General features: G+C 34.5%; 2 protein-coding genes and 1 long non-coding RNA gene across 3 annotated transcripts; all 3 read left to right on the forward strand.

The window, feature by feature from the left end:
* Positions 1 to 2018: 2018 nt before the first annotated feature.
* On the forward strand, positions 2019 to 3417 carry LOC121749623. The gene is made up of 2 exons (XR_006039655.1): positions 2019 to 2940; positions 3088 to 3417. It is a non-coding gene; the product is annotated as an uncharacterized LOC121749623 (long non-coding RNA).
* Positions 3418 to 19598: 16181 nt separating this feature from the next.
* On the forward strand, positions 19599 to 19994 carry LOC121749320. Its single transcript, XM_042143900.1, has one exon. It carries the CDS (start codon positions 19599 to 19601, stop codon positions 19992 to 19994), a length of 396 nt encoding a protein of 131 aa, XP_041999834.1.
* Positions 19995 to 21188: 1194 nt separating this feature from the next.
* Positions 21189 to 27742, forward strand: LOC121748235 (protein FRA10AC1-like). The gene is made up of 11 exons (XM_042142465.1): positions 21189 to 21376; positions 21455 to 21522; positions 21733 to 21814; positions 22293 to 22376; positions 22984 to 23023; positions 23805 to 23850; positions 25137 to 25195; positions 25618 to 25685; positions 26103 to 26183; positions 26282 to 26346; positions 27318 to 27742. Exons 1-11 carry the CDS (start codon positions 21321 to 21323, stop codon positions 27404 to 27406), a joined length of 738 nt encoding a protein of 245 aa, XP_041998399.1. The 5' UTR covers positions 21189 to 21320; the 3' UTR covers positions 27407 to 27742.
* Positions 27743 to 27772: the final 30 nt, after the last annotated feature.

The following is a 27772-nucleotide window of genomic DNA, read 5'->3' on the forward strand; positions in this document are numbered from 1 at the left end:
GAATGTGAGTCATATTTTTATATAGTATTAGTTTTATAATAAAATGTGAGTATAATGTGAGGCATGTTACCATTTATGAAATATTCTAACCGGGACTCTTAAACTGGGACATCGGTTAACCGAGACTCCTAAAGTGCGACGGAGGAATTATAAGTTATTGTACTAATAAGTTTAAAAACGGTCGAAAATCTGAGTTTAAATTAAAGTTTGAGAATTTAGTCAATTAACCATTTTAATGGTAACACACTATAAAGAGTGTTCGGTTTAAAAGATTATATCTCTGAATTAAATATGTACTAGTTGTTTGGTCTATGAAATTCAATCTCACAATTCAATATTAGATGGATAATTATGGGATAATTAGTTATAGCTAACCCCTCCAACTAAATTAATCTCAAAACTCAATCCTGAATTATATCTTAGTATTATAGTATTTATTATCTAGGAAACCGAACAACACCTATAAAAACTAAAATGAGTTTTAGAAATAGAAAATAATGTTGAATTATCCTCAATTATCGGACAGGCAAGTGATTATGACTACTTAGCTTCAAGAATGGAGTAATTAAGATATTATTACTTTGTTTCATCATATTGTACCTATATTATGTTATTATTAGAGGAGTGGTTAGATTGCTATTTTTTATTCAAAATATATTGATATTTATTGATGTTGGTTGCTTATAGTTTCAAGTTTTGAAATATGTAAAAGGTTTTGAGAATAGTTGTTCGCAGTCAATATTTACATTTTATTATTGAGAAATGAAATTGAGAATATCTTCAACCGTACATAAATCTTGGGCAATTTCTCGACTTTAAAATAAAACTAGTATCATCCTTGTGCGAACAGATGATTAATTTACTTTACATTCATTCAAGTTTATAAAATAAAGAAATATTTATATTACACATGTCACGGCCGCACTTCCTAAGGATAGAAAGCACGGTGGATCGCGACTAATGGGGGAATTAAGAAGCGGGAAAGAAAGGGGAAACAATCAAAGGGGTACGACATGTCGATTAAAAAAAACGAAACTTCGTTTCCAAATTATAGTCTGAGATCACGAAGCAACATAGTTTGAATAAAAATAAGATAGTCCAACAGATTATAAAGACATAAGAGTTCGTACAACTTGGCATAGCGGAAGCAATTGAGAGTTAGCTACTACTATGTATGAAGACACAATAGTAACCGGAACATTTATTGAATATGGTCTCGGTCCAATGCTCAACATCCTTCGCCTCTCGTCCACGCTAAACCTGCACATAGGGAAAACATATGCAGGGGCTGAGTACTTGATGCACTCAGTGAACTCATGCCAGAAATACATTTATCGATAAAATTATGTCGAGCCATCATTGAGTGAAACTCGGGTTTTACTTTAAAAGGCCGAGAAACACTAAAATCATTCCTTAAAATGGTGTATGCGCAGACAATCGTCATCCTCCATCATATACCATATCTAAACCATCATGTGAAACGAGAATGTGGCCACAAACTCGATCACTGGACCGGCCGACCTAGAGGACGGCTCACGATCCCCATCAGTGCACTAGCCTAAGTAGGGCTTAGACCCTAGTTAGACCCGAATTCGTTAACCATCAAAGTCTAGTAGAACATTATTCTAGTAGACAATCAGATAAGCAATTCAAAAACATAAAATTCGTCATGACATAATATTTAAAACCACCCTTATTTCACCATAAACATATCATTTCAAATAAAAGAGTTTAAGAAATAAAGTCCACCTCAAAAGCTTAGGGTTTTCCTTGAGTAGCTTCTCGTTCCGACTTTAGCGGCCGTGCGAACCACCTTTTCGGAAAATACATAAAGTTCACATCAAATCTCGGTAACGAAGATATTTAGAATGCATGCACTCTAATTAAAATCTTTTAATTCGTTTTCTCGGTTTTCATGCGTTTTCGATTATTCGGCGGCCGCCCAAGGCATTGCGTGCGACGCCGGTCAGCCGCTTACGCTCGTTCTTTCCTGAGTTGGCTCCTCGTATTTTCCATGACGTTGAATAAACTCCCAAAATTTGTTTATGCGTATAATTAAATTATCGCACTATTTCTCTTTGAAACTCTATTATTTCGGACTTGGGATAATTTATTCATAATTTGAATTATTCCAGAAATTAATTAAAAAACCCATGATTAAATTAAATCATTCTTTACGATTAAATTATCGGCACAACATCTAATCATTCCTCCACCTTATATCTCCAATTTAATTAAGAACCCCACTTAAAATAAAAGCCCCAAACTTAAAATAAAACCTCCATTTAAAAAAAATGAGGCCCAAACAAAAGCCCAAAAACAATAAAAGACAAAAGCCCAAAACCAACAAAAGACAAAAGCCCCATTCTTACACCATCTTACCTCCATCTCTTTCTCCCTCTCTCTCACTACCGATTTCCTCTTCTTCCCCATTCTTCTCTCTTCTTTTTTTTTCTTTGAAATCCGTCGCCCTCTCTTCTTCCTCCGTCGGAGTCGCCGCCGAAGTAAAGGGGTCTGCTGCCGCCTCGTCGATCCTCACGCCGCAGCCTTCGTCGCTGGGAGCCGGAGTTGCCGTCGCAGCTGCTCGCCAGCCGCCGTTGCGGCGAGAAGGAAGGTCAGTCACCGCTCGCCGCTGCCCGCTGCCGGGAGACGCCGCCCGCCTGCTGCCGGTACCTTCCCTCCCCGGAAACACCCCGAACAAGCCCGGAACCACCCCGAAACGTCCCGCAAGACACTTTTTACTACAAAGTTGTGTTCTTTCGTGCTTTCGATTAAAAGCGGCGATGTCCGATTGGTTTCAAAAATTGAATTGTTTGAACTAAACGTGGGAGGTGGATGTATGAGATAATGTATGGACAAGATGTTAAGACTCCATGCCTTGGAAAAGAGTAGAGATTATACCTCAGTGATTTCGAACTTGGTTGTGGTTGAATCAAAATGGTAGCAAATTTTTCTTCCCCTTCTTCTCGGCTCTCTCTCGGCTCCCTCTCTGAATTGCTTGGAAAAAGGCTAATGAGAATAGAGAAGGAGTGGAGATAAAGGGATATCAAACTTAATTTGTGAGACTCCTGATTTTTTTTTTTGCAGAATTAAGTGAGGGAGATGGAAGGTGAAGAAGTGGGGAAAATGGGGAGTCTCCATGGGGAAGGTAACCGGCCGAGAAGAAGAGAAGAGAAGAGAAGAGAAGAGAAGAGAAAAAGAAAAAAAAAAGTGTTGGGCTTACTCCCATATTCTTGGAATGATTTGGGCTTCCAATTGAATTTAATTGATTTGGGCTCATTTTGCTGCAAGCCCAATTTGTATTATTTTAATTATTTGTTAGTCTTTAGATTGTTATGGCCCAAAGTCATTTTATATAAATATTTGGACTCCAATTTTATTTGAGAGGCCCAAATATAAATATACGTACTTTATATTTCTCGCATTTCTTTCGATAATTAAAATTCACATAAGCTTTATTAAATTTCGTTATCTTGTTCTTCCCAAAAAAAAAAATTAAAGAACGCCTAACGTCACAACTTATATTTGGTGTTGTTCCAAATATAATTTCTTCGACCGCTCCTCGATTTACGCACGTCATCTTCCAAAAAAAAAATATTCATCTCCCACATCTCATTCTAAATATAGCAATATCGTCATCATTAACTCAACGGGACTTCCAACATGTCTCCCAAAGTTCCACAATTAAATACAATAAATACGTCCCTTTTCACGTCAACACAATAACACGACACTCCATTCCAAAGCACATTAACGAGAAGCATAGTATCCGAAATATTTTTATTACTTATTTCATGACATATTTTAAATTAGTACTTCAAAAAGTACGGGCGTTACAACACAAAACAAAAATAACTAATTAACTATATTACTTATGTAGGCAGCAACAATGTAATATTCATTAAAATAAAACTACATATATACATCATACAATTATAAATAATAAAAATAAAAATCATTTGTTTGGCCATACCAAACGTTTTTGCCGATACATTATATTCATCCAACATTTTTTTTTCCACAGCTATTTTTGAGTGAAGATTCTTCATAGTATTGTTGTCCAGTGTCCCTTAAAAATAGAAAATAGATTAGACTAAAACATTGTACTAATATGTAATCTAATGTAAATCATATAAACCACATACCTTACCGATAGTAATCTATTATTAACCTCATTTTCAATATCATATTCGTATAATTGAGCAAATTTTGGTGGACAACCATGCAGCGGCAATAAACTACCAAGTAGATGGAAATTCTGGCCATGCAAACGGAAATAGGAGGTGAACGACCAGTGTTCAAACTACTACTATCAATCTTACCTCCCATCAAGGTAAATCCAAACATATAAAATATTTTCCAAACAGTGAATGTTAATACACAAATAATAATAACAATAATAATAATATAATTGCAAAAGTAGCACTCAAAAAGTACCAAAGAGTGGCTCATTATCAATTATTTGATCAGCTTGATTAGATCGACTATCTTAAATGAATACATAAATCTTGAAAATTTTGAGTCGTTGACTTCAGATATCATTGTTTTGGAGCACATAGTAATTGCAAATCTATCAATATCTAAAGTGACAGTTTTTGGGAAAAAAATTTAAATGCCAGTTTTGCTCTTTTTGGTGGGAAACTGTGCATTACCACTGCTGGGAAACTGTGCATTACCACTGCTGCTTTTTGTGTTTTTTTTGCACCATTTTGTGTTAATATTTTATATCATGATTTTTTGCACCATTTTCGGCCATTCTGGAAAAATGTGTAGAGGCAGCAGGCCTATATGTTATCATGAAAGCCTAATTTTTATATACTACTCTATTACAATATTTATAATTGCAATATGTATTTATTCTAATCTGCCAAAACATTCCATTATCCTTTAAGGCTCTTTGCAAGCCATTCTTGAAAAATTAAATACAAGTCATTAGTTAAAATTATGTTATATTGAATATTGTTTACAAATTATAATTCACCTTCTAATTACCTACAACATGAAAAATCAAAGACACATTAATGACTTATAAAATTTTGTAACTAATAAGTGGAGTACCTCATTTAAAATAACATGATGTAGAATACAAATACAAAATCGTGCAAAAAAAAAGCAGCATCAAAATATGGAGAATGTGTATTTGTTAGTCATCTACTTACCATGTGTTAAAACAAACAGAACTTCAATCCAAACCATATAGTCTGAGTTTAAATCAAAGGAACTAATACTGAAATCAAACTTTATAAAAAAACCCTCATAATACAAGTAATATATCATGGAATTGAAAGTGTATTTGTTAGTCCTCTACTCACCATGTATTAAACCAAACAGAACTTTAATCCAAATCATATAGTCTAAGTTAAAAAATATTTTGGCTCCACATTGAATAAACTATATTCAGTAAAATATTTCTTACCTTTTCAGATTATGTTTGTGTTGTTTATGACTGTGCAGGCACTAGAAACAAGATTTGTTCCATCTTTCCAAAGCTGCTTTGATTCAGGTGTAGTGTACCTGAAAATATAATAGAATATATGCATAGAGATGTGGGTGTATCTATGAAACACTATTATATTACTACAATATACTATATTTGTTCCATTCTACCATGCTGTAACTGATCATTTATGTTTCCAATGCATTTTGTTCATGAAAAAACATTTAACATGTTAATAGTATTCATGTTTTAAACATCTCTATCAAATAAATCCAAAATTTATTTACTAAATACAACCACTTTTGCTACAAAGCATTTCTATACAGACAATTGCATGAAAATTAGATCGTTTCTGAACATAAAATGAGAGAAATTGGACAGTCTATATACGATAATCTTACTTGCAAAAATTATGGAGTTAATATCTGCAAAAGATTACTAATTCTATTTGAAAATGACTACTAAAAATCTTTAAATCCTAATGTGCATTAGGCTTAGGAAAGTAACATTGTATTATTAACTTGAAACTGATTGAAACTTAAACAAGTTTATTCGAACCATGCTCTTAAAAATCTAGACACAGATGATACAATTTGTAGAAAAGATTTTGGTATAGGGGATTAATGTGAACGGTGCACCCATTAGAATGATATTCGAATCTGTGACTGAAAGTTTTTATTTTCATACCTTTTGTGTTAGATGTTGATGCAGTAGTGTAGGTTCTAGCCGCATGTTGTTTCTGTAATCTTTATATCTTTCTAGGGTTTTTCTCTCTCCTTTTGCTGCAGATTCAAGAGTCAGAGGCGGTTGTAGTGTTTTAGGGTTTTGTTTTCTCTTTTTCAATTGAAAAAGCCACCTATATATAACAAAACATAAGTTATTAATAGGAGATATGAAATGAGCCTTAAATGAATATATGCTTGCAAACTTATGGACTTAAATGGGTCGAATTTTAGACAATAGACTTCGGTAATATTTAACCTATTACTATTAATGAATCAACCGAATATTAATAATAGCTTAAATGTAAATGTATAATTATTTCACCAGTTATTTATAAATTAGTTTTTATTAAACTGATATATTTATTCTGATTTTACGTGAAAGGACTCTCATAATTGTGTCTTTTTTGGGAACCTACATAATCTTAAAATTGGTATGCTGACTAGGATAGCTCTATAAATACCCTGTCCTAACACTCCCACAATCACTCACCTTCTTCTCTCAACCGAAATCATTCCACAGAATCAGCAATAGAAATTTAGTTCAGTTTGTTTCCTATCTATTCTCCTCTGCAATTCCACTCTTTCTTCTTAATGTATCTCTTCCTATTTGTTCTTTATCTATTCTTTTATGCATTTTGTTGTTTATTATTAATCTATTGTTTTCAGTTTCTGATATATATGTTCTTACAGTTATTTAATTTAAGTTCCTATTTATGTTTTTATTTAAAGGTAACTCTGTTCAAGTTGCTATATGTATTAACCTTGAATCTGTTGTTGATTCCATGTATTTCATCCATGACACCTTGAGTGCCTCCTATATTTCATCTTGACACCTTGAATGCCTATTGATATCTTTTTCTGGGAGATCATTCCCTGCAGAAAACACCAGTTCTTTTAATTTTTTCCTGTAAATTTGTTACTGATATTGCAATATTTCTTTCTTGATAACAGAAAGCAACAAGTCAAGTATGACACCTTTCATTACCTTGCTTTATAATCTTCATCCAAGATTCTGTAACTCTACCATGAAGGATCACAATGAAAACTATCTTAGACAGAATACATGTGTACTCTGTAGAGTTAAGTGCATAAATATTAGTAACAGTAGCTTCATGGTGGCTAACAAAATCATGTACGAGAAACTTTATTACAATCCAAATTCTAAATTATGGAGTATAATGTGCAATACCTCAATCTTGAAAACTTCTTTTTCTATAGCAGTTCAGAGTTGCTCAACCTCCTGAAAAGTTATCAAAGTAAAGTCAAGGCGGCCCAAACAGGCATGTATACAGCAAAGTTACTACACGCTAAAAGTAGTTTTCTATCAAGTATTTTCTATTGTTGTGATGCACCTCATCTGTGAAATCTTGAGTGCTACCTCACATTCATATTTTGGTTCACGAAGTTCCTGCAACTAATGAATGAAATTATTTGTTCCTGTTTCTGAACTTAATACAAAGTCTTATCCAATTTAAGTAATCAGTTTTATTCCAATAAAAAGGCAATGACCTCATTTTACGGTTTCTGATCAATAATTTGCCTTTTTTGTCACTTCTATTTGCAATCTATTGTGATCATTTCCTGCACAAAATATGCAGTTTTTTCAAGAACTGTATATATTCTTTACATAAGTCATAGTATGTCAGTATCTGAATTTTTGAATATTTCTTTTCAATACAAGAGAGCATAGTATGTCAGTATCTCAAGCAATGGCACCATAGGGGTTTATAGTATATTTCTTCCTGTTTCTGAAATGCCCTATATGTATTGAAGTTAGTTTAAGATATTTAACTCCTGTAAATACTTAGTTACATAATGATGCAGTTATCTAACTTTAAATTGTCAGTAGTTCCATGTTTATGTGGTCTTATTTCTCAATGTTATTAAAATTAGTATATTTAGCATAGTAAAAACTCATTTTGTAATGATGTAGTTTTCTAACCTTGAATATGCCATTGCCTCCATGTTTATATCATCTTTTTTCAAGTCATGCCTCCTTTGTTTGATATTTTTGTAGATAAGCCCTGCAATCAATATGTGATACTGAGTATTATTTTCTCTGTTTCAAGTCATGCCTCCTTATTATCTTTATAGTATATAGAAACACCAAATTATTATAATTAACTACAAAAATTCTAGGCTCAAGCAGAATTGGCTCACAAAAAGCTGATCAACATCGACTCAAGTGCAAAGATTGTGTAGAGGCTCATTTTTAGGGAGGCTTGAAACATTTTTGAAAATTGTTATTAATCTGCAGAGATGAGTTTTAAATTATTAATTAATATGAAGTTGGCTTACCCAATACACTTCAGGTTATTAACTCCATAAATAGGACAGAACCATCAAGTCTTTATCCACAATATATCCAATTAGAATAGCAAATTTTTCTTGTGACAACAAAAGCCTGAAAAGAGTTAGAGGCACAACATGTCAAAGTAAATGTGACATTGTGATTGCAATTCAAGTAAAGTGAAAGACAACAGATGCAACTGTTTTCATACAGAAATTGGTATGCAAGACCATCAACAAACTCTAATTGATCTCTATCTCGGTTAAGGTAAAGTTTTATTAATACTATCAGTTTACACTGTTGTATGAATGAATGCAGCTCTATAAAAAATATGATATATGCTAAAAAATATGGTTGCATATGTAATACATATACATAGTAGAATTATCTGTACAGATTTAGTTATACACTCTAATTCACTTACCTTTTTAGCTCATCGGGATTATTCCCCGATGCTCATCTTCATTTTTAACTTGAAGATGTGTTTCTCTCTGTGTACAATTGTGCCTGCTGTAAATTATAATCTCATAGATTAGTATAGGCTTCAATAAACTATACTAATTTATTTCATTCCTATAAGTATAAATGTTTTGAAATTTACTTAAATTCGACAAACATAACTACAAATTTAATTAGTCCATTCTTTGAAACGATTAATGACAGCTTTCAAACATGCATTTCCTTACTAATTCAGTGCTTAATATGGGTAATAAGTGAACATTCTGAAGCAACATACATCAATTGAGTAATTAAAAATATATATGTTGTGAAATATACAAGCAATCTATCATGCAAATATACCCAGGCAGAGCATAATTCGATTGTAAAATTAGACTTATCTCTTCAGGCAAGCAATCCTAGGGTTTGGGTTTGGGTCCGTTTCTGCAATTTTTTTGGATTTCATCCTTGAATCCTCCGATTTTTCCACTGTTCTCCGATTCTGAGAAATAATTTATGAAAAATGTCAGATTCGTTCCAAATCTATGATAACAATAAATAGGTAAAGTAAATCATCGAAGAAGCTAAATCGAGAAACCCTAGGCGCAAATACAACCAATCACATGAACAAAGCAAAGATCTGCTTACTCAGTAATCTTCAAATAAACTTTTACACTTAAAAAATTAAATCAGAACATTAATATAGGGAATGTGTACATGAATCGCAGAAAGCTGATACATTATTTTTTTTAAATCATGAAAGTAACAAGGATAGCAGGAAAACCGGAATTTTTTTTTTAAAAAAAGAAAGGAAAGTGCTTACAACAGAATAAGTTTGTAGTAATTCTTTTATTTTTCCTCACTCCGATTAGATCTCAAAAGGAGTATGAAGGGAGAGGATTCCGGAGAAGCTTTCTCACATGAGAAAGAGAGAAGACAAATCGGCTTTCACCTTCAATTTGTGTACCATCTGCTCGGATTCATTGAGGTTATGGGTTTCAATCATTCTGTCGTCGATGAGGTTGTATAGATTTGGTGTGTGTCCGGCCAAATCGTTGTCGAATGGAAGGAATCGCGTCGAGAATGATTGGACCGTTTCTAGGTATTCAGAACGAAAACTGGGGTAGATTAGCTCCAAATGTTAGGATCTTCGTCGTAAGTGTAGATAGCGTGTGTATTGGCCTGGCGATGGTGGCGATTTGGTGGTCGGCGCCGGTTTTCCGACGGGTTGGAGTGTAGGTTTCGATGCTAGGGTTTTGTCTACCAAACGGCGCCGACAGTGGAAAGTGAAGAAAAATGCTTTTATATGCATGTATAATCTATGGTTTATTTACTAAGGAAATGTAATTTGATTAGTTAAAGTGTAATTAATTGAATTAATTTGCTACTAATCTAATGCCATATATTTGGGCTGGCTCTTTGGGCCTTTTAAATGTGGAATGAGATAATTTAATAAATCCGTTTGGGCCTGCATTTTTTATGTTTGGGCATGTTAATTTTTATTGGCCCTTAATGTATTGGCCTTTTATAATTATTATGTAATTACGTAATTATAATTATTATATTTGCATTAAGCCTTAATTTTTTAGATGTATTGTATAATTTGGAATGTATGTATTTAGTATTTTTAGTTTGAAATGAGTAAATTTTATGTTTTAAAGAAGATTTTTTATATATGTATGATGGTCCAATTTAATAAATCCGATTGGGCCACTATTATTCTTTGTTTAGGTATGTGTTTTAATTTTTATTGGGGTATTTATTAGTGTATTGACATTTATAATTATTGTGTAATTTAATTAATATTTTTTATTTAAACTATAATATTTTTAAATTATTATTTATTTCGCAATGTATGTATTTAGTATATGTATTTTAATATGAATATATTATGTCTTTGTGAAGTTATTTTATTCATAATATGATGTAAAATAATATAGATTAGTTTTCATCATTTTTGTTAAAGTATATGACATATTTTTTATTATTCAAGTTTTTTATTTATTACGGAGTATATTCGAAGAATAATTTGACATTTCTTTTTTTATTCAAATATTTTCTATTTAAGGAGTTTTTTCTAAAACCTTATAAGAATATCTTGGTATTAGTTAGAGTTTTTGTTTGAACTTTTATATTATTTTTTTATAGTTAATAGGAATGATTTGGTTTGTATCTATACATAATAGAAGTCTAATTTTGTACTACTTTTCTAGAATATGTTGGTATTGCTTAGAGTCTACTTTGAACTATTTTATAAAATTTTTGTAGTTAATTATAATAATTTGGTGTTTCTATATACTTAATAGAAGTATTTGTTAAATTATTTTTTGTTTAATTCAATTGTACAAAATATGTGTTTTTTTGAAATTTATGTATTTAGTATTAGTAGTTTAGAATGAGTAAATTATATATTTACTAAATAAGGAGTACTTTTTAAATCCTTTTAAGAACCACTTGGTATTTTTTGGTACGTTACATAGTAGTGAAGTAATTTATACAGTATTTTTTTACTTTTGGTACTTATAGTGGGCGGATGGAGTACTATGTTATCATGATCAAATTTATACAGTATTTTTTTACTTTTGTGTTTTCCAAATATATAGTGTAAGGATATAAACACATCTAATAAAGTGTTATATACCATATGCTTCCTTTATTCAACTATAACACATATTTTTCTAACGTCTTAATACATTTTTTGAACTATAACACATATTTTTCTAACGTCTTAAATTTTCGTGGATTAGGGTAAATCTAATTGTGCTTTAGGATGTATCTTTGGAGATCTGGTGTAGCGTATACGGTTGCCGGTCAGAGATTTTGTTTTGGTGGTGGAAGAGGGTGCCGGGGTTGTGGTGGTGGAGGAAGATGGAGGCGACGGGAACTATGGGGAATCCTAGGGTTTCCGTAGAGAGAGAGGGCTTTTCCAAAATTAAAAATAGTTTGTTTTATTAATTTTATGTGTAGGTTTAATTAAATTTTAATTAGCGGATTAGATTTAGGTAAGTTTATTATTTTATCATTTAAGATTATAAAGTATTGGTATTAATTGTTGGTAAAAATTTTGGGCCCTTTTTATTGTTTTTGGGATTTTTTCAATTAATAATTGGGCTATGATTTACTTTATTTGGGCTGTATTGTTTGAGATTTTAGTTTAATTCTTATTTGGGTTGTAGTGTTATATTTATTGGGCTACTTATTTTTGTTGTGGCCTGTTTTTAGTTAATATTCTATATTAACTAAATAGTAGACGAGAACTAAATATTCAATTGTTTGCTCGGGATAAAGATTTACTGAGTTTGTAATGTTGGATTCGTTTGGTGGTACAAATGATGGTGAAGTGACTATTGATCTTCCTTCTGACATTGTTGTGTCTAATTCTGGGGATCCTTTTAGAATAATTGTTTCAACGATATATCTGTCCTATATGAATCATGAAGAGTTGAGTAATTGTTTGCATGATCGTGCTATACTTGCTCCTACTTTAGAGGTTGTTGATGAGGTTAACCAATTCATGATGTCGTTGGATCAGTCTCAGGGTCGAGTTTATTTGAGTTCTGATAGTATCTCAAACTCAGATTTGACCTCAAATGGCTTAGCTGAGATACATTCTGTTGAATTTTTGAATAAGTTGAAGTGTTCAGGTACACCTAATCGTGAATTGTTGTTGAAAGTTGGTACTCCTGTGATGTTGTTAAGGAATATAGATCACTCGAATGGATTGTGTAATGGCACCAGACTGGTAATTACGCGTTTGGGTGATGGAGGATGACGGACAAGTATTGGGTGGCCATAATGTTGGTCATAAAGTTTTGATTCCCCGAATGTCTTTAATACCATATGATCTAAGGTTGTCATTCAAATTCCAAAGACGACAATTTCTTTTGGTTGTGTCGTATGCAATGACCATTAACAAAAGTCAAGGTCAATCTCTGTCTCATGTTGGATTATTTTTACGAAAATCAGTCTCCAGTCATGGACAATTATATGTTGCTATATCTAGAGTTATGTTGCTTCGATTGGAGATGGTGTTATTGGTGGTCCAAATAATGGTGAAGTGGCTATTCAACTTCCTATTGACATTGTTTTGTCAAATTCTGGTGATCCTCTTAGAACCATTGTTTCAAACATCTATCCTTCTTACATGAATCCTGAAGAATTGATTAGTTGTTTGCATGGTCGTGCTATACTTGCTCCTACTTTAGAGATAGTTGACGAGGTTAACCAATTCATGATTTCTTTATATCAGTCTCAAGGTCGAGTTTACTTTAGTTCTGATAGTATTTCAAACTCTGACTCCACATCAAATGGTCTTGCTGAGATACATTCTGTGCGGTTTTTGAATAATTTGAAGTGTTCTGGTACACCTAACCATGAATTGTTGCTGAAAGTTGGTACTCCTGTGATGTTGTTGATGAACATAAACCTGTCAAACGGGTTATGTAATGGCACAAGATTGATAATTACACGATTAGGTGATTATATGTTAGAGGGGTATTGGGTGGCCATAATATTGGTCATAAAGTGTTGATTCCTCGAATGTCCTTAATACCATCTGATCCGAGATTGCCTTTCAAGTTCCAAAGAAGACAATTTCCTTTGGCTGTGTCGTATGCAATGACCATTAACAAGAGTCAGGGTCAATCACTCTCTCATGTTGGATTATTTTTGAGAAAACCTATTTTCAATCATGGATAGCTATATGTTGTTATATCAAGAGTCACAGTCGTGAAGGTTTGAAGATTTTGGTGTGTAAAGATGAAGAAGATGAAGGCAATGGTGATTCTACTGTTAACATTGTTTATAAAGAAGTTTTTCAAAACTTATGAACTATTGGATTGTTGATATTTGCGTAATTTCCTAATTATGAATTTTTGTTTTTTTAATGAACTTATTTTACTATTTATTTATGTATAATGTATGTATATAAGTATCATTATCTCATCTTTATTCTGTATTATGTTTTATTTAGTCCACTCATATATGCGTTTCAAATTCAAAAAAATTATTTGTTCATTGGAAATAGACACTTATTTATTTGTCTTGATATTTACAATGTGTTTTTTTATTAGACATTTATTCTCCATCTGCAAGCATAATCATACAATATTTGTCTATCTACTTTTTTTTAAGTTCATTTATCTTAGAAATTTTTAGAAGTTTTATGGTCCGTGCATAGCACGGGTGGTAAAACTAGTTCATGATACGTAGGAGTATAAACTTGATTTTTTCTTACAATAAAATGGCAAATAGTAACAATTGGACATTTCTTAATTTGGTCACGAAACTTATTTTGTAAATTGCGGGGAAACGTGTCTTGAATCCTAGGGCCCTACATGGAAAAATAAACAATTAATGGTTTTAGATAAATAACTAAAAACGTAATAAGGTAAGAAATGACACTCATACCACACGGTAGTGGAGAACACAATACATTCCAAGGAGATTACATTGGATTTGTCTCCACGTTTAATGAATTCATAAATATGCACAAACCAGATCTCGAATGACTGACTACGTATTGCTAGACTGTAGATCGCTAAGAAAGGTGAAATCCATGCATGGTTTCAACAAATTCTTTTTTTAGAAAATTTGTAATTTGAAATACAATAAGGGAACATAACGAAGAAGTGAATTATAATCTTGCATATGCCACATATTTATAGACGTAGATGAGTCCTCCTATTTTGGAAACAAATAAGAAAGAATGATGTTTCCTATAATTATTGAAATTATTATAATAATAAATATTCATATAAATTGAAGTTTGTAACGGTAGTAACTGCCTTTGAAATGCATATTCCAATATGAATACTCAGGTCTCAGTATCATTTAGTAGTATTAAAACACTTTTTAACTTCTCTAAATTTGTTAAATGATCAATTAATATGCATGGGTCGTAGCACGTGGAATGAAATCTTGAAAAAGATACATCAATTATCTTTTATTTTATAGTATTGTAATGATTCAAAATGACACTTATGCATACAGTATATTGTAATTTATTAGCGGTAACGTTTTTGAATTTTCCATTGGCCTTTATTTTTTTTACTGGCTGAATAATAGTGTATATATTTGCGTTTCATTGGCTGTATGACATTTATATTAAAAGGGAGTGATCATTGGCCGTTACTTTACGTTTTATTAACTTAATATTCAAATTAGTCATAAATCCTTATTATGTTAAATATGTTAAAATAGAGTTTTAGAACAAATGTTAAATATTACTGTAGTATTTAATTATTCATTAAACTGTAATTATAAATAAAGTTGTAACGGTGACTAATTATGTTTAAATATAGTTATAGATAACATATTCAAATCCATACCCAAAATTTATTAATATTCAAATTATACCCAAAATTTATAAATATTTCAAAAGAAGGTCAAAATTCGCCTTTTATAGATGTATAGATAGATTGATTCATCACAAAAACTCATTCCATTATTTGCTACTATCATATAGCAATCTCAACCTAGGACGTATTAACCAATCTCTTCCACACGTAATTTGTAATTGAGAAATTTCGGAATTTAGGATCATATTCGCTGACCTTTCAGAATTTAGGATTAATTTTGCTGACCTTTCAGAATTTAGGATTAATTTTGCTGACCTTTCAGAATATGGGATCGAAACACACGAATTTTTCAGAATAAAGGTTTTTTTTTTTTTTTTTTCTTTATTTTCATCACAAGAATTATGAATTGACCAAACTACCACCACATAAGATTTGAAACACAAATTCTGAAACGCTTTGAAACTGCAATTCTGAAACTTCCACCAGACCACCACCGATCCACCACCCCACAAAATTTATGAACAGATTTCTTGGCTTGAACTGTCTCTTCTGCAAGCAGATCAGGAATACAGTGATAAACAGTTAAACTAATGTATAAGCGAGGTTGATCAAGTTGCAAAATATGCTTTGCCAACAACTTATTCATCTTGAACATGTTAGTGCAGTAAGTCTCAAAAACAAGTCGCAAAACATCATCACAAATTCACAGATAATTTTGTCTTGTTCTCTGTAATATACGCCCGTAATTGCTTCACTATCTGTACGCAATGCTTTACCCTTATGCATGAACTAGAACAAGTTAAGCTACCAGCTCATGAGATCAAAACCTCCGTCCTTGGCAATTCTATGTTTTTTGAGTTGTCGGTGGATATATGGTGGAAGTATCACCTGGGTTTCAAAATTATCAATTTCACATAATTGGGTTTAAATCTTATGTGGGGTAATTTGGGCAATTCATAAATCTTGTAAGGAAAATAATATGTGCCTCGATCCCATATTCCAAAAGGACAACAAAATTAATCCTAAATTCTGAAAAGTCGGCGAATATGATCCCTTATTCCGAAATTTCTCGCACAATTAGGGTTGACCTTAATGTATTTGTGTCAACTTTTTCTCGTACATTAGGGCCAAGTAAAGAATTGAGAGGAATCAAGAGCGTTCTTCATTAGATTCAATTAAATCATACAATATTTTCACTCTATATGAATATTTTAGCACATTAATGCGGTTGATGAGACTCTTTTCTTCTGTCCACGTTTCAGGACATTGTATACACACTTGACCTCTATCATTTGGGGGAGAATAGAAGAGATAAGAGAAAAGGTTTACTCCTAAGTACGAGATGTAAAAAAAAAGTACGAGATGTAGCTTCAAAATCAAGATGCAATACAAACATCAAATCAATTTACTATAGCAATTTAATACGGTATCAGTGTATTGCCGATCACACAGGGACTAATCATTGTCTCGGCACCAACCTTAGAGCATGAATAACGCTACGGGCCGGGCAGCAAATCGCGAGTCCCGGCCTGTCCCACGCGTTAGACGGACGAGCGGCACGGCCTGGGCCGCGTTCCCGGCCCGGTGACCGTCCCGCGGCCCGGCCTGGGACGGGGTTACGCGGCTCGGGACGTGACGCAACGCGGCCAGGCCCAGGGTTATTTGTGTTCGGACCGGGCCGCAACCGATTTTTTTTTAAATTCGAATTTTTTATATAAATACTACTCCATTTTCATACACATTCAACTTCACATTCAACTTCAAATATCTTCCTATAATTCGAAAAAATGCCTCATCGTCAAAGAATATCCGAAGATCAAATGTCCCGGGTGTTAGCAGAGGCGCTACCGGCAATCCAAGAAGAAATCAACAACGAAGTTGAACGCTACCAAGCTGCTATTCAAGCTTGGAACGAACAACAAACCCGGGTGCCACGTACCCGGATGTATATTCACCGAGACCGTGAACAAGCTGCCTTGCTGCTTTTCACGGATTATTTCTCTAGAGATCCGCGATGGAGTGATCAGATGTTCCGTCGCCGGTTCCGGATGCGGAGGCCTTTGTTCCTACGCATCGTCAACGCAGTTGTAGCTCATGACATGTATTTCAGCCAAACTACCGATGCTGTGGGCCGGCAAAGTATATCGACGTTGCAGAAATGCACGTCTGCCATTCGTCAAATCACTTATGGAACTACATCAGATATATTCGATGAGTATCTCCATGTAAGCGAGCCTACTGGACGGGAGTGTCTCGCTAGATTCTGTCGGGCAGTCATCGAAGCATTCAAGGATACGTACTTGAGAAAAGCCAACGACCGACGACGTTAGGAAGTTGGTCGACATGCACGAGCGGGCCCACGGCTTCCCGGGGATGCTTGGAAGCATCGACTGTATGCACTGGCAGTGGAAGAATTGTCCAACGGCTTGGAGAGGACAATACACTAGCGGGCACAAGGGCACACATCCCACGATTGTGTTGGAGGCCGTTGCCGATTGCAGATTGTGGATCTGGCATGCCTACTTTGGTGTCGCAGGGTCCAACAACGATCTCAATGTGTTGAACGAGTCTCCATTGTTCAACGACTTGTGTGCCGGGCGATCACCGAACATAGAGTTCACGGCCAACCACCGCCGGTATAGTATGGGGTATTATCTGGCAGACGGGATCTACCCTCGATGGCCCGTGTTCGTGAAGACTATCACAGCTCCGACAAACGATCAGAGGGCAATGTTTGCCCAAAGGCAAGAGGCGACTCGGAAAGATGTCGAGCGTGCATTCAGAGTCCTCCAATCACGGTGGGCTATCGTGAAGGGAGCGGCCCGTGGTTGGCAGCGGTCACACATCGCCGACATCATGTATGCATGTATCATAATGCATAACATGATCGTTGAGGACGAGCAAGATAACGTCACTTTGTGGAGCGACGATCCGCTCGCCAGCACCAGGAGTGACTACGTTGTCACCGAGCCGCCCGTGCAGGGCCTTCCTCCCGACATCCGCAATGTCATGGCCCGTTCAGCTGCGATGCGCCAAGAGGAACAACACACTCGCCTCTAAGCTGATCTAATCGAAGAAATTTGGATTCGCACCAACGTTTTCCAGCATTGACGATATTTTATTTTATTTTCAGTTTTAAAATTTCTATGTTGTACTTTTGCAATATTCGGCGAAATTAAATTTTCCGTGTTATAAATTTCCGGCGTTTTTTATTTTACGTTTAAAATAGGTTGGAGTTGTGAATAGTGTCATTTATTAGTTGCGGCCCAGTTGCGGCCTGCAGGGTTAGAGGAGTTGGGGTCTGGGCCGCAACTGTAGATGAATGATGACGTGGAGGGGACTTGAGGCCGGAAATGGGGACGGGGTTATTCATGCCCTTAGAAACCAACAAATACATAGCTTCAGAAGCTTGATTGGGGCTATCTCAACTCTAATTTTCTAATACACACAACACTAACTCCAATGGCCCTTTTAACAAAAGTTTAGAATTAGATAAATGTTATCATTTGAAGAAGGTTGTGATTGATAGCTTCGTTAACAAAGGAGAGATAAAGCGTGTTAGCAAGTATTGTTGATGCCATGTCTTGACTAGCGAGAGATGAAGCGTGTATTCGCAGAGTGATGCGCGCAGGGCCGCAACAACGTTGTTGTTGAGACTTGAGCGGGAGGCAACAGAATATGATTCTTTCTTCGAGCAGTTCAATAAAGCCAACTACAATCAAGCTGCAACTGACTATAATATTGTAACATGACTGAAGTGAATAACAAGGGGGAGTGGAACTACAACAACACAAGAGTTTGGGTGAAATGTTAAGGGAATTAGTCCAACTGGATAATCAGTGTTTGTGCATATATTATTTTCAATAATTAATGATATATAAAGCTAGTTGGTTATTAGTATTATTTAACTTTTATTTTTATCAGTTCTGCTATTGTGTAGTAGAGGTAACGCTATTGCTATTTTCTATAATGAAATTTGATTATATTTAAATACAAACTAATGATGAAATATATACTTATTAGGAGTGAGGAGTGTTTATTAAGTAGACTTTAAACTATAATTTAATAAAGAGTAAAGGTCAAAATTGGTCCTGAACATATACTCATTTTACGATTTTAGTCATAAACATTATCTTTTGGATTTTTTGGTTCTTAACATATGGAAATTTGATCATTTTGGTCATCCGTCAATATTTCCGTTAAAAACTAACAGTCAACGGGTTTAATCCCGATTTTGACCAAATTAGACTTTTAATTCTGATTTTTTACTTCCTAATTAATTCCCTAATTATTTTCATAGAAAGAGTGTGTGGATTGGAATTAAAAATGGATTTCCATTTTTCATTTCCATTTCAATTCCATCTAATTCCATTTCTCAATTTTCCAATCAATTTATGTTGAAGCAAAGCATGGATGAAATGAAGCAATTGTTTAAGCTAAGCATGGAGCTCCAAGAAACCAGGGTCCGAGCAAACCAAGACCTCAAATCGCGCGACGCCCAAATCCTCCGCCTGAAGGAGCTCCTCGCCGCTGCCATTAAAGAACGCGACGAAGCTCGAGAAAACTGCAAGAAGATATTGTTGGAGAAGATCCTCGTCCACCAATCAGCCCTCAATTCAGCAATCTCCAGCATAGAAGACGAGCCCGCTAAAGGAATCGACGGATTGTCCTCCTCCGTCTGCGAGGAGAGCATCGCTTCGTCGCCCGACAGAATGCCCGTGGAGTTGATCAAAGACCCGTTGCCTGAAAAGGGGAAGCTGCTGCAGGCAGTGGTGAAAAGGGGAATTAAAAATGGATTCGCGTGAATGTGAAGACGGTGATTGAATTAAAATAACAAATTGAAATTAAAATAACAAAATGCAATTCATAAATTTGTACCCACGCCTAAAACAAAAATGAAGGGAAATCTGATATTCGCCAACGGTTTCCAAAATGCGGAATCGAATTCAAATGCTCTGTGAAAGTGGAAAGGAATCGATCTGCAGTCGAGAAAGCCCGAGGGCAAGCTCTATCCGGTGACGGAATTCTTCCACGAGAAGATATACGACGCCGTCCTCGGCCCCGGAATCGGCTGCGGCGTTGGATTGGGGTTCGGAGTGATCGGCGGCGTCGGCTTACTCAGCTCGTCGTGGAATGATCTTAGATTGGTATTTGGCGTCGGAACTGGATGCGGAGCCGGTGCCGGAGTCGGGATCAGACAGGGTTACGGCGGAGGGTTCAGCTTGGAAACCGTGGGTACAAATTATAATTATAAAAGTGGGTACAAATTTATGAATTGCATTTTGTTATTTTAATTTCATTTGTTTTTAGTATATTTATTGTTAATATATTTGTTTTGTTTTACTATGAGTAATTAAGAGTTTTAATTGGTCAAAATTGGGCTAAACCCGTTGACCGTTATAGAATTAACGGAAATATTGACGGAGGACCAAAATGATCAAATTTTCATATGTTCAGGACCAAAAAATCTAAAAGATAATGTTTAGGACCAAAATCGTAAAATGTCTGACGACTTTTGCGGTTTGAGACAGGCGGTTCCTACATTGTTCTGATTCCATTTTTTTCATACCGTAATCGGTCCGCGTCCTTAAAACTCACGGTTCTGATTCCGAACCGTGACCAGCTGATTTAGGTTCACGGTTAACCGTCGGCTCAAGGAACCTTGGACATCTCTAACCCACACCACATCGTCAAATTCCGATGTTACATAAATATTGGTTTGATGCTTTAAATTAGTAGTATAATTTATATTTTAATGGAAAAATTAAAATTTACGTATCGGCAAATCGTAACTAAGCAACTAACAATATACTACTCTTACTATATTCGTCTTATGCTACTTGCACTTTTATTTTTTGGTCCGTCCCAAATTACTTGTATTATTTATATTTTAAATAAGAACTAAGATAATTAATTAAAATTTTAAACTTAATTAAATATTTTCTTATTATATTTACCATCCAAAAAAAATTATACTAGAAGAAATATACTGATAATTCCACCTTTAAAGAGAGAGAGAGAGAGTATTAAAAAAGTGACGGAACACTTCAGTCGATGGAAATCCAGAAATAAACAGGAATTCCCTTTTGATTTCTGATCAAAATCGAACCGTCGCTGAGATATAGAGCTTCATGGCGTCATTTGGGTCTATCAAGCACGCAATTTTCGAGAAACAAGCAAGAAAGGAGTATGTATTTTTTTTTCTCTGTTTTAAATTTTTATGTATACGTCAGAGAATTCTGAATTAGGATATCCGAACAATCAGGCAGTATCAGGACCATATACGAGGGCTCAACGCATTCGATCGCCACAAGAAATTTTTGAATGATTACGGTCAGTTTTTTAATTTTAGTTTCATCAATTTATGACTGTTGCTAATGCTAGGATATGTATTTTATGAACAATCATGGCATTAAATAAAATATTATTTCACGTTATATGTACTAGTATGTATATGCATTTCTGGTTTTTTGTGGGAAGAGCATTTGGGGATATAAGCAGAGCTCTATCACTTTTTAAGTCATTTTTATTTTATGGTTGCAGTTGCTTATTATGGAAAAGAGAAATCTGCTCGAGAAATATTGCCTGTTAAAACTGACCAAGACACCATTAGAGAAGGATATCGGTAGGTTTCAAATTTCGTTTGATTTAAAATGTTCCTTGGAGGTCGAGCTTCGAAGAAATTGAGTTTTCAAATGTTCTGTTGTGACAACCAAGTAGAAGTGATTTTTTTGGTCGTATGGGTTTGCTTTGGTAGCTAGTGAACAATGCAAAGCTTTTGATAGAAAACATAAGCCCTACTATATATATTAGGTTTTATACTGGTATCTAACCATACAAAGTCCAGTGATTTAGTACTAATACTTTGTATATGTGCAAGTTTTGTCATTGAAATACATTCGGAAATTGAAATGATATGTTCTTGAAATCATTGATTGTTTGTACCTTTGTTTTGAAGATTTAAATCCAACATGTAAGTATGCTAAATGACCCCATCCCTAACATAGGACCTAAAGCCTAAGGAATAAGGCTGCAGTTTGATTATTTGAGCTCTTATGTTTAGTCAGTGATCCTAACTATATCTTTCGTCATATTGTCAAAAGGTTCATAATGACTGAGGAAGATGACATGAATCGTTCTTGGGAACACAAGCTAGTAAAGCGCTACTATGACAAGCTGTTCAAGGAGTATCCTTTGCATAAGTGATCTTAGTATCTTATATGTTATTGGTTTCTTGTGTCTTTCTATTGCCCTCCTGGGGTTGAAAATTAGTAAACATGATTCAATCACGTTGTTGAAATCGTGAAAGACAATTCATGTAGTGGAGGGTGAGCACAGAGATATAGCTCTGTGACTATGTCCTTTATTTCGGATTGGATCTGTCAAGTCTATGTCTGCTGCAATTTAGTGACATTGAGAAATTTATTTTGCACATTCACATGGCAAAAGTAGTTAAAAAATGTTAACTCAGGGACAATAGATAGTTCTTGGATTACAAGCTGACATATGATATGACGAACCAATATGCCAAGACATATGACTCCAAAGGCCCAAATATAAAAAAATGCTAGTTATACCAAACTTAGTGTTGAAGTAACTAGTGAAAATGTTGTCATGTCATCTTACTAATTCTGTTCCCAAAAATATACATAGATATTTGTCAAGTAACGTTCAACATCATGATACATACAATGTTGTGGTATGAAAAAGTTCTTAAATAGAATCTTTAGCTGCTATATTGGTTTTTGAGAAACAAATTGTTCTAACTTATTTATTTCTCTTAACGCTTTCAAGATATTGCATAGCTGACATGTCACATTACAAGACTGGCAAGGTATGGGTTTTTTTATCCTTAGTACTCCCTCCATCCGCCATTAGGAGTCTCATTCCTTGGTGGCACGGGCTTTAAGAAATGTTAAGAAAAGTGGGTGGAAAAAAATTTAGTGGAATATGGGTCCCACTTGTATGTATTAGTTTTAAATGAAATGTGAGTACATTAAGTTAGTGAAATGTGGGACCCTATTACCATTTATAGTAAAAGTGAACCGGGACTCCTATTCGTGGACGGACTAAAATGGAAAAACGGGACTCCTATTTGCGGACGGAGGGAGTATCTAGTAGGCATTTATAGTCAATAGGATCCCACCCCATCTCTCGTTATTACTTTACCTTTAGAGCCTAGAGGAATGATAAAAAATGTAGACTCAATCTCTTCCAACAGTAATAAAAAAACAGCTGGCTTCCCATAGATGCCAACTTCAGCCAGTTGGTGGATTATGAACTGCAGTATCTTTGATTAAACCCAAGGAATGCTAATTTTTTTTGGCTTGGATATGTATGGAGAGGTCCATCTATCTCATTCATATATTCTGCTTGTTTACTTAGATTTCTTAAACGAGGACCCTTTTTGGAATATAAGAGAATTTGAACGAGCACTTGTTACTTCAAGCATATTTCAGAATGAATTATTTGGGCTAGCTAGTAAGACTCACCTACTTAGCTATACAGTATATTTAGGTGACCTACATGCATGCAACTATTGTTTCTGTAGTTTTGCATGATTTAGTTATTTTATACTAGGCCTTTTTGCTAAATGTAGCTTGTTCTATTTTAAGATTGGTCTCAGATGGAGGACTGAAAAGGAAGTAATAGCTGGGAAAGGTATGGTTTACTTCAAATTCCTTTTCTCCTATTAAGTAGTAGTATTAAGTAATTAGGACAGCTTTCAACTAAAGTGTTAATCGAAAACATTTTTACACGAAGCACTCAAAATGATGCTTGCAGCATGATTTATCCTCTGTCCGGCATTTAGTTGTAGCAGAACTTATCTTCTAACTTTTGCATTACTGTTGTAAGTATAACTTTTCGTGATACGTCAATATCTTCACAGCCAATGAAAATAAAGGAGAACAAATCTTGGGAGGACTAACCAAGATTATGTCTTATGCTTTTGGAAATTCAAAATATAATCTTTTGAATGTAAACAATAAGTTGGCAAATAAAAACTATTCTAGAATTTGTAGAACCAGGTTAAGGTAGTTAGTTATCTTTTGTAAGCTAACCATCTTTAATGCTTTAAAAAGTTAATTATGAAGTTGATTCTAGGTCTCCATGAATTTTATTGAGAACCACTAATTTGCTGGATCATGGAAGTCAAACATGAGTGAAAAATGATGCTCTCTCTTCATTCTCAGTTTAAAGTTAGGTTTTTGTTGATATTATTTCTCATTACTGTATAATAAAATAAAACATTGGTGATCCCTTATTAGTGTTGGATTGTCCATTTAAATATTCATCAAATGCAGTTCTAGGGCATTTTGTACTTTGGCTAGGGATCTCATATTAGCTACACATCATATTGGTAGAAATCAGTCATACTACTGAGTTATTTTTAGACTGTCGTTTTAATTGCTAACTATTTGTTTTCATGTATTTCCCTTTTCTGACAACACCGCACCGGTCAACTGTTGTATTGTCCCCGACCCCCGTAGGTATTAGGTAGTATGGAGTATGCTGAAAAGTAATTTAGTTATGCGAGGAGAAGATTAAAGGGCAATTCAGTTTTACTCTGGGAAGGCATTTCGTCTGACATTTAGGATTCGACAGGATTAATTTGGAGTTCTTCCTTATTGGTGTTACCTGATGGAATTATTTTGGTGTCCTTCCTTTGGCATGAATGACCCTTCATTGTGTGCAATGGTGAGTCACCATCTGCATAAGTGGTTAACCTTTTAGACAATGAAAGGCATGCCAAGTGTCAATGAAAAGAAGAATAACTTAAAAAAGAAAAAAAACCATTAATGTTTTCTAAAAATGAAGTGTTATCCATGAACGATCTTTCAGGTGCTCTCTATGCATTATAGTTTGTTGCTTTTCAGATTCAGCTTATGGAGTTTCTGTTTTTCTCTTTGGAATTAATTCTGACTGAATGCCTCTTAAACTATCAGGACAGTTTGTTTGTGGTAATAAGCACTGCGACCATGAAGATGGTTTGTCAAGCTATGAGGCAAGTTTGTAGCCAAGATTATCTGCCAATTATTTTTTAGTGAATGAATGAAGAATGGAAATCACTTTCTTTTGGCATTATTTACCTCCTATTTCTAGGTGACATTGGTTTCGTTTTTGTGTGGCCTTGTTTTCTGAACCAATGGAGCTTATGGAATGATAAAAAATTTACGGCGGAAGGAGAAAGTGGAAAATGTTCTTGAAAAGGCTCCAGTTACTCGCAAATTTCAAAATCTATCATCTGGATTTGGATTTGAAAATGACAAATAGGAAATTAGCATAGCAAATTGTTCCAAATAAAAAGAGAACCCCAACTGAATGTTTGATGTTCCTAATGACAATATACAAATTTATCTATCATTGAGGCTTTCTTTTATCTTCTTTTTGGATGCATTAGCTAACGTCTCCCCTATGCATATCCAGGTGAACTTTTCATATTTTGAAGCTGGAGAAAAAAAACAAGCTCTAGTGAAATTAGTAGCCTGTGAGGGGTAATTTATTAACAGTTTCATCATTTTTTGTGTAGATATAATTCTAAAGCAAAGGAACTTATCGTTTCTCACCTAGTTAACATGCTACTAGTTACTTAAATATTCCTTTAGCATTATAGTTATGCACCTGATATATCACCTATTGATATACTGGCGATCTCATGTTGTTCCTTATTTTTGTGTGTTAGATGCACAGCTCATAAAGTGAGCTTTTAATAAGGCATTCTCAAAGGCCATTAAAATGTATTCTTGGATTTTTTTGCAAAATCGATAATCAAGATGAACTTTAGCAGGAATCACTTAAGTTTAGAATCTACACTTTTATCTTCTCTTATTTTCTTCGTCAATTTCATATTGAAGTTGATTAGTGAGTTTTCTAGATCATGAATTTCTATATTGAAGTTGATTATCGGGTAGATGTGCAGAGAAGCTATATTATAAGAAACAAAAGGAGAAGGAACGATTGAAGCGAATAGAAAGTGAAAAGCACAGGAAAAGGTGAGTGGCATGTAAATCGTATTTAGTACTATGTGTACATATTTCTGAACGAGACTAGAAATTCAAACAAAATGTTGGGGTAATTAATTTCCTTTTAGGGATCGCTCTGAGAGTGATGATGACACAAGTAGCAACCATGGCAAAAGCAAAGAGAGGAGAAAAGGTATTATGCTTCACAAAATTATGCTCCTTAACTATTATCACTTGTGGTTTATGAATACAGGATGGAGAGTCTTATTGAGAAGGTGGTAGGTGGAGATACATAATTAAAGACAAGTTAAATAGTGTCATATACATACTCTTGGCAGTCGTTCCCTAACTAAGGAAGATAAAGGCATTATGGTCTGACTCTATGATAATGTAATATAGATATCTTCTTGTGACTTCTTTCTCCTTCAATGATTCTTTGGAAGCTGGATTTGTTTTCCTTGCTAATAAAATTGTGCATTGCCTGTTTTAGTAGCCTTCTGATATCTCAAAATATATATTCTGGATTGGCAGTTTGATATCACTCTGTCAAGCTTCCAAAACCCAAATTCTTTCCTTGATGGGTGCTAGTTTGGGCCATTATTATACATATCTGAATTGGATGAAAATAATGGGTCCATAATGGATGTCTTATCTGAATCCTTTTTGGGAGTCGGATCTCTAATTTATCCACAATTTGTTCTTGAAAAGCAAATGGTTTGCTGGTTCATGTCTCACCTCAGCTCACTCTGCACCACTAGTAAACCTGTAGAAATCATTACCCGTGAACCGTGAACTTCAGGTCTGATGGTTCAGTAACTTGGGGAGGGTGAAATTGGCCTTCGTTTGTAGGTCATTGGTGATAGCAGTATCAAATTCTATATAGATGGTAGGTTTAGACATGAGAAGAAAGGTCATAAGAACTTCCTAGCAGCTTACATTGTAGGATAGATTTGGCTTCATATGGTTATGTTTTCAAGGTTGAATAGTTCCATCAGAATATGAGCTTCACTAACAAGCATTACCTGAAGTCCGTATAAAAAAGCTAATTGGTGAATAGCTTCGGTATATGGTTGCTTTCTTCCCCTCCCCCTCCAATTAATCTTCCAAAATAAATTTCTCTTGTTTGGCCTTTCCTTGGTTCGTGAATTTGCATTTGGCTTTCAGGAGGCAAGGCTTTGACATCTGATGGTGATCATAAGCCAGACGACGATGATGAAAACTTTGACGAATATCTCTGTGGGATGTTTCCTTGAACATTACAAGCGTTTTCATCAGAAGGAAGCATCCACTGAGTTCATCACACCAATGTTGCCATTGCTAATGTGCTTTATACAAGTTGTCGTTTAGTTCATGTTATTCTAACTGGGAAATGTTGCTTCTTATAAATTGATTTGGAATACAAGTGAATGATGTTGTTGGCATTGCTACTATACATTCTTTACCCACCTGGCCTGTTCCAATTAGATCATTTGGTCACCCACAAATATCTTGTCTTGATCATTTGAAATTTTTTTAATGGATTGGAGCATAGCTATGGTGAGTAAAATAAAGCACGAGATTGAAGCACAATATGTAAATTATCTTTTGTTTTTCTCCTCTTCTCTATTCTTTTCTTTTGA

The sequence above is a fragment of the Salvia splendens genome, chromosome 9 (assembly GCF_004379255.2).
Source record: "Salvia splendens isolate huo1 chromosome 9, SspV2, whole genome shotgun sequence".
NCBI classification, from domain to species: Eukaryota; Viridiplantae; Streptophyta; class Magnoliopsida; order Lamiales; family Lamiaceae; genus Salvia; species Salvia splendens.

Bases quoted from the DNA above. Each gene is read 5' to 3' on its own strand.
- LOC121748235 (XM_042142465.1), top strand. From the start codon at position 21,321: ATGGCGTCATTTGGGTCTATCAAGCACGCAATTTTCGAGAAACAAGCA. The intron at 21,815-22,292 runs GTAGGTTTCAAA...TATTGTCAAAAG, and splicing joins ACCATTAGAGAAGGATATCG to GTTCATAATGACTGAGGAAG. The intron at 23,024-23,804 runs GTATGGGTTTTT...TTCTATTTTAAG, and splicing joins CACATTACAAGACTGGCAAG to ATTGGTCTCAGATGGAGGAC.
- LOC121749320 (XM_042143900.1), top strand. From the start codon at position 19,599: ATGGATGAAATGAAGCAATTGTTTAAGCTAAGCATGGAGCTCCAAGAA.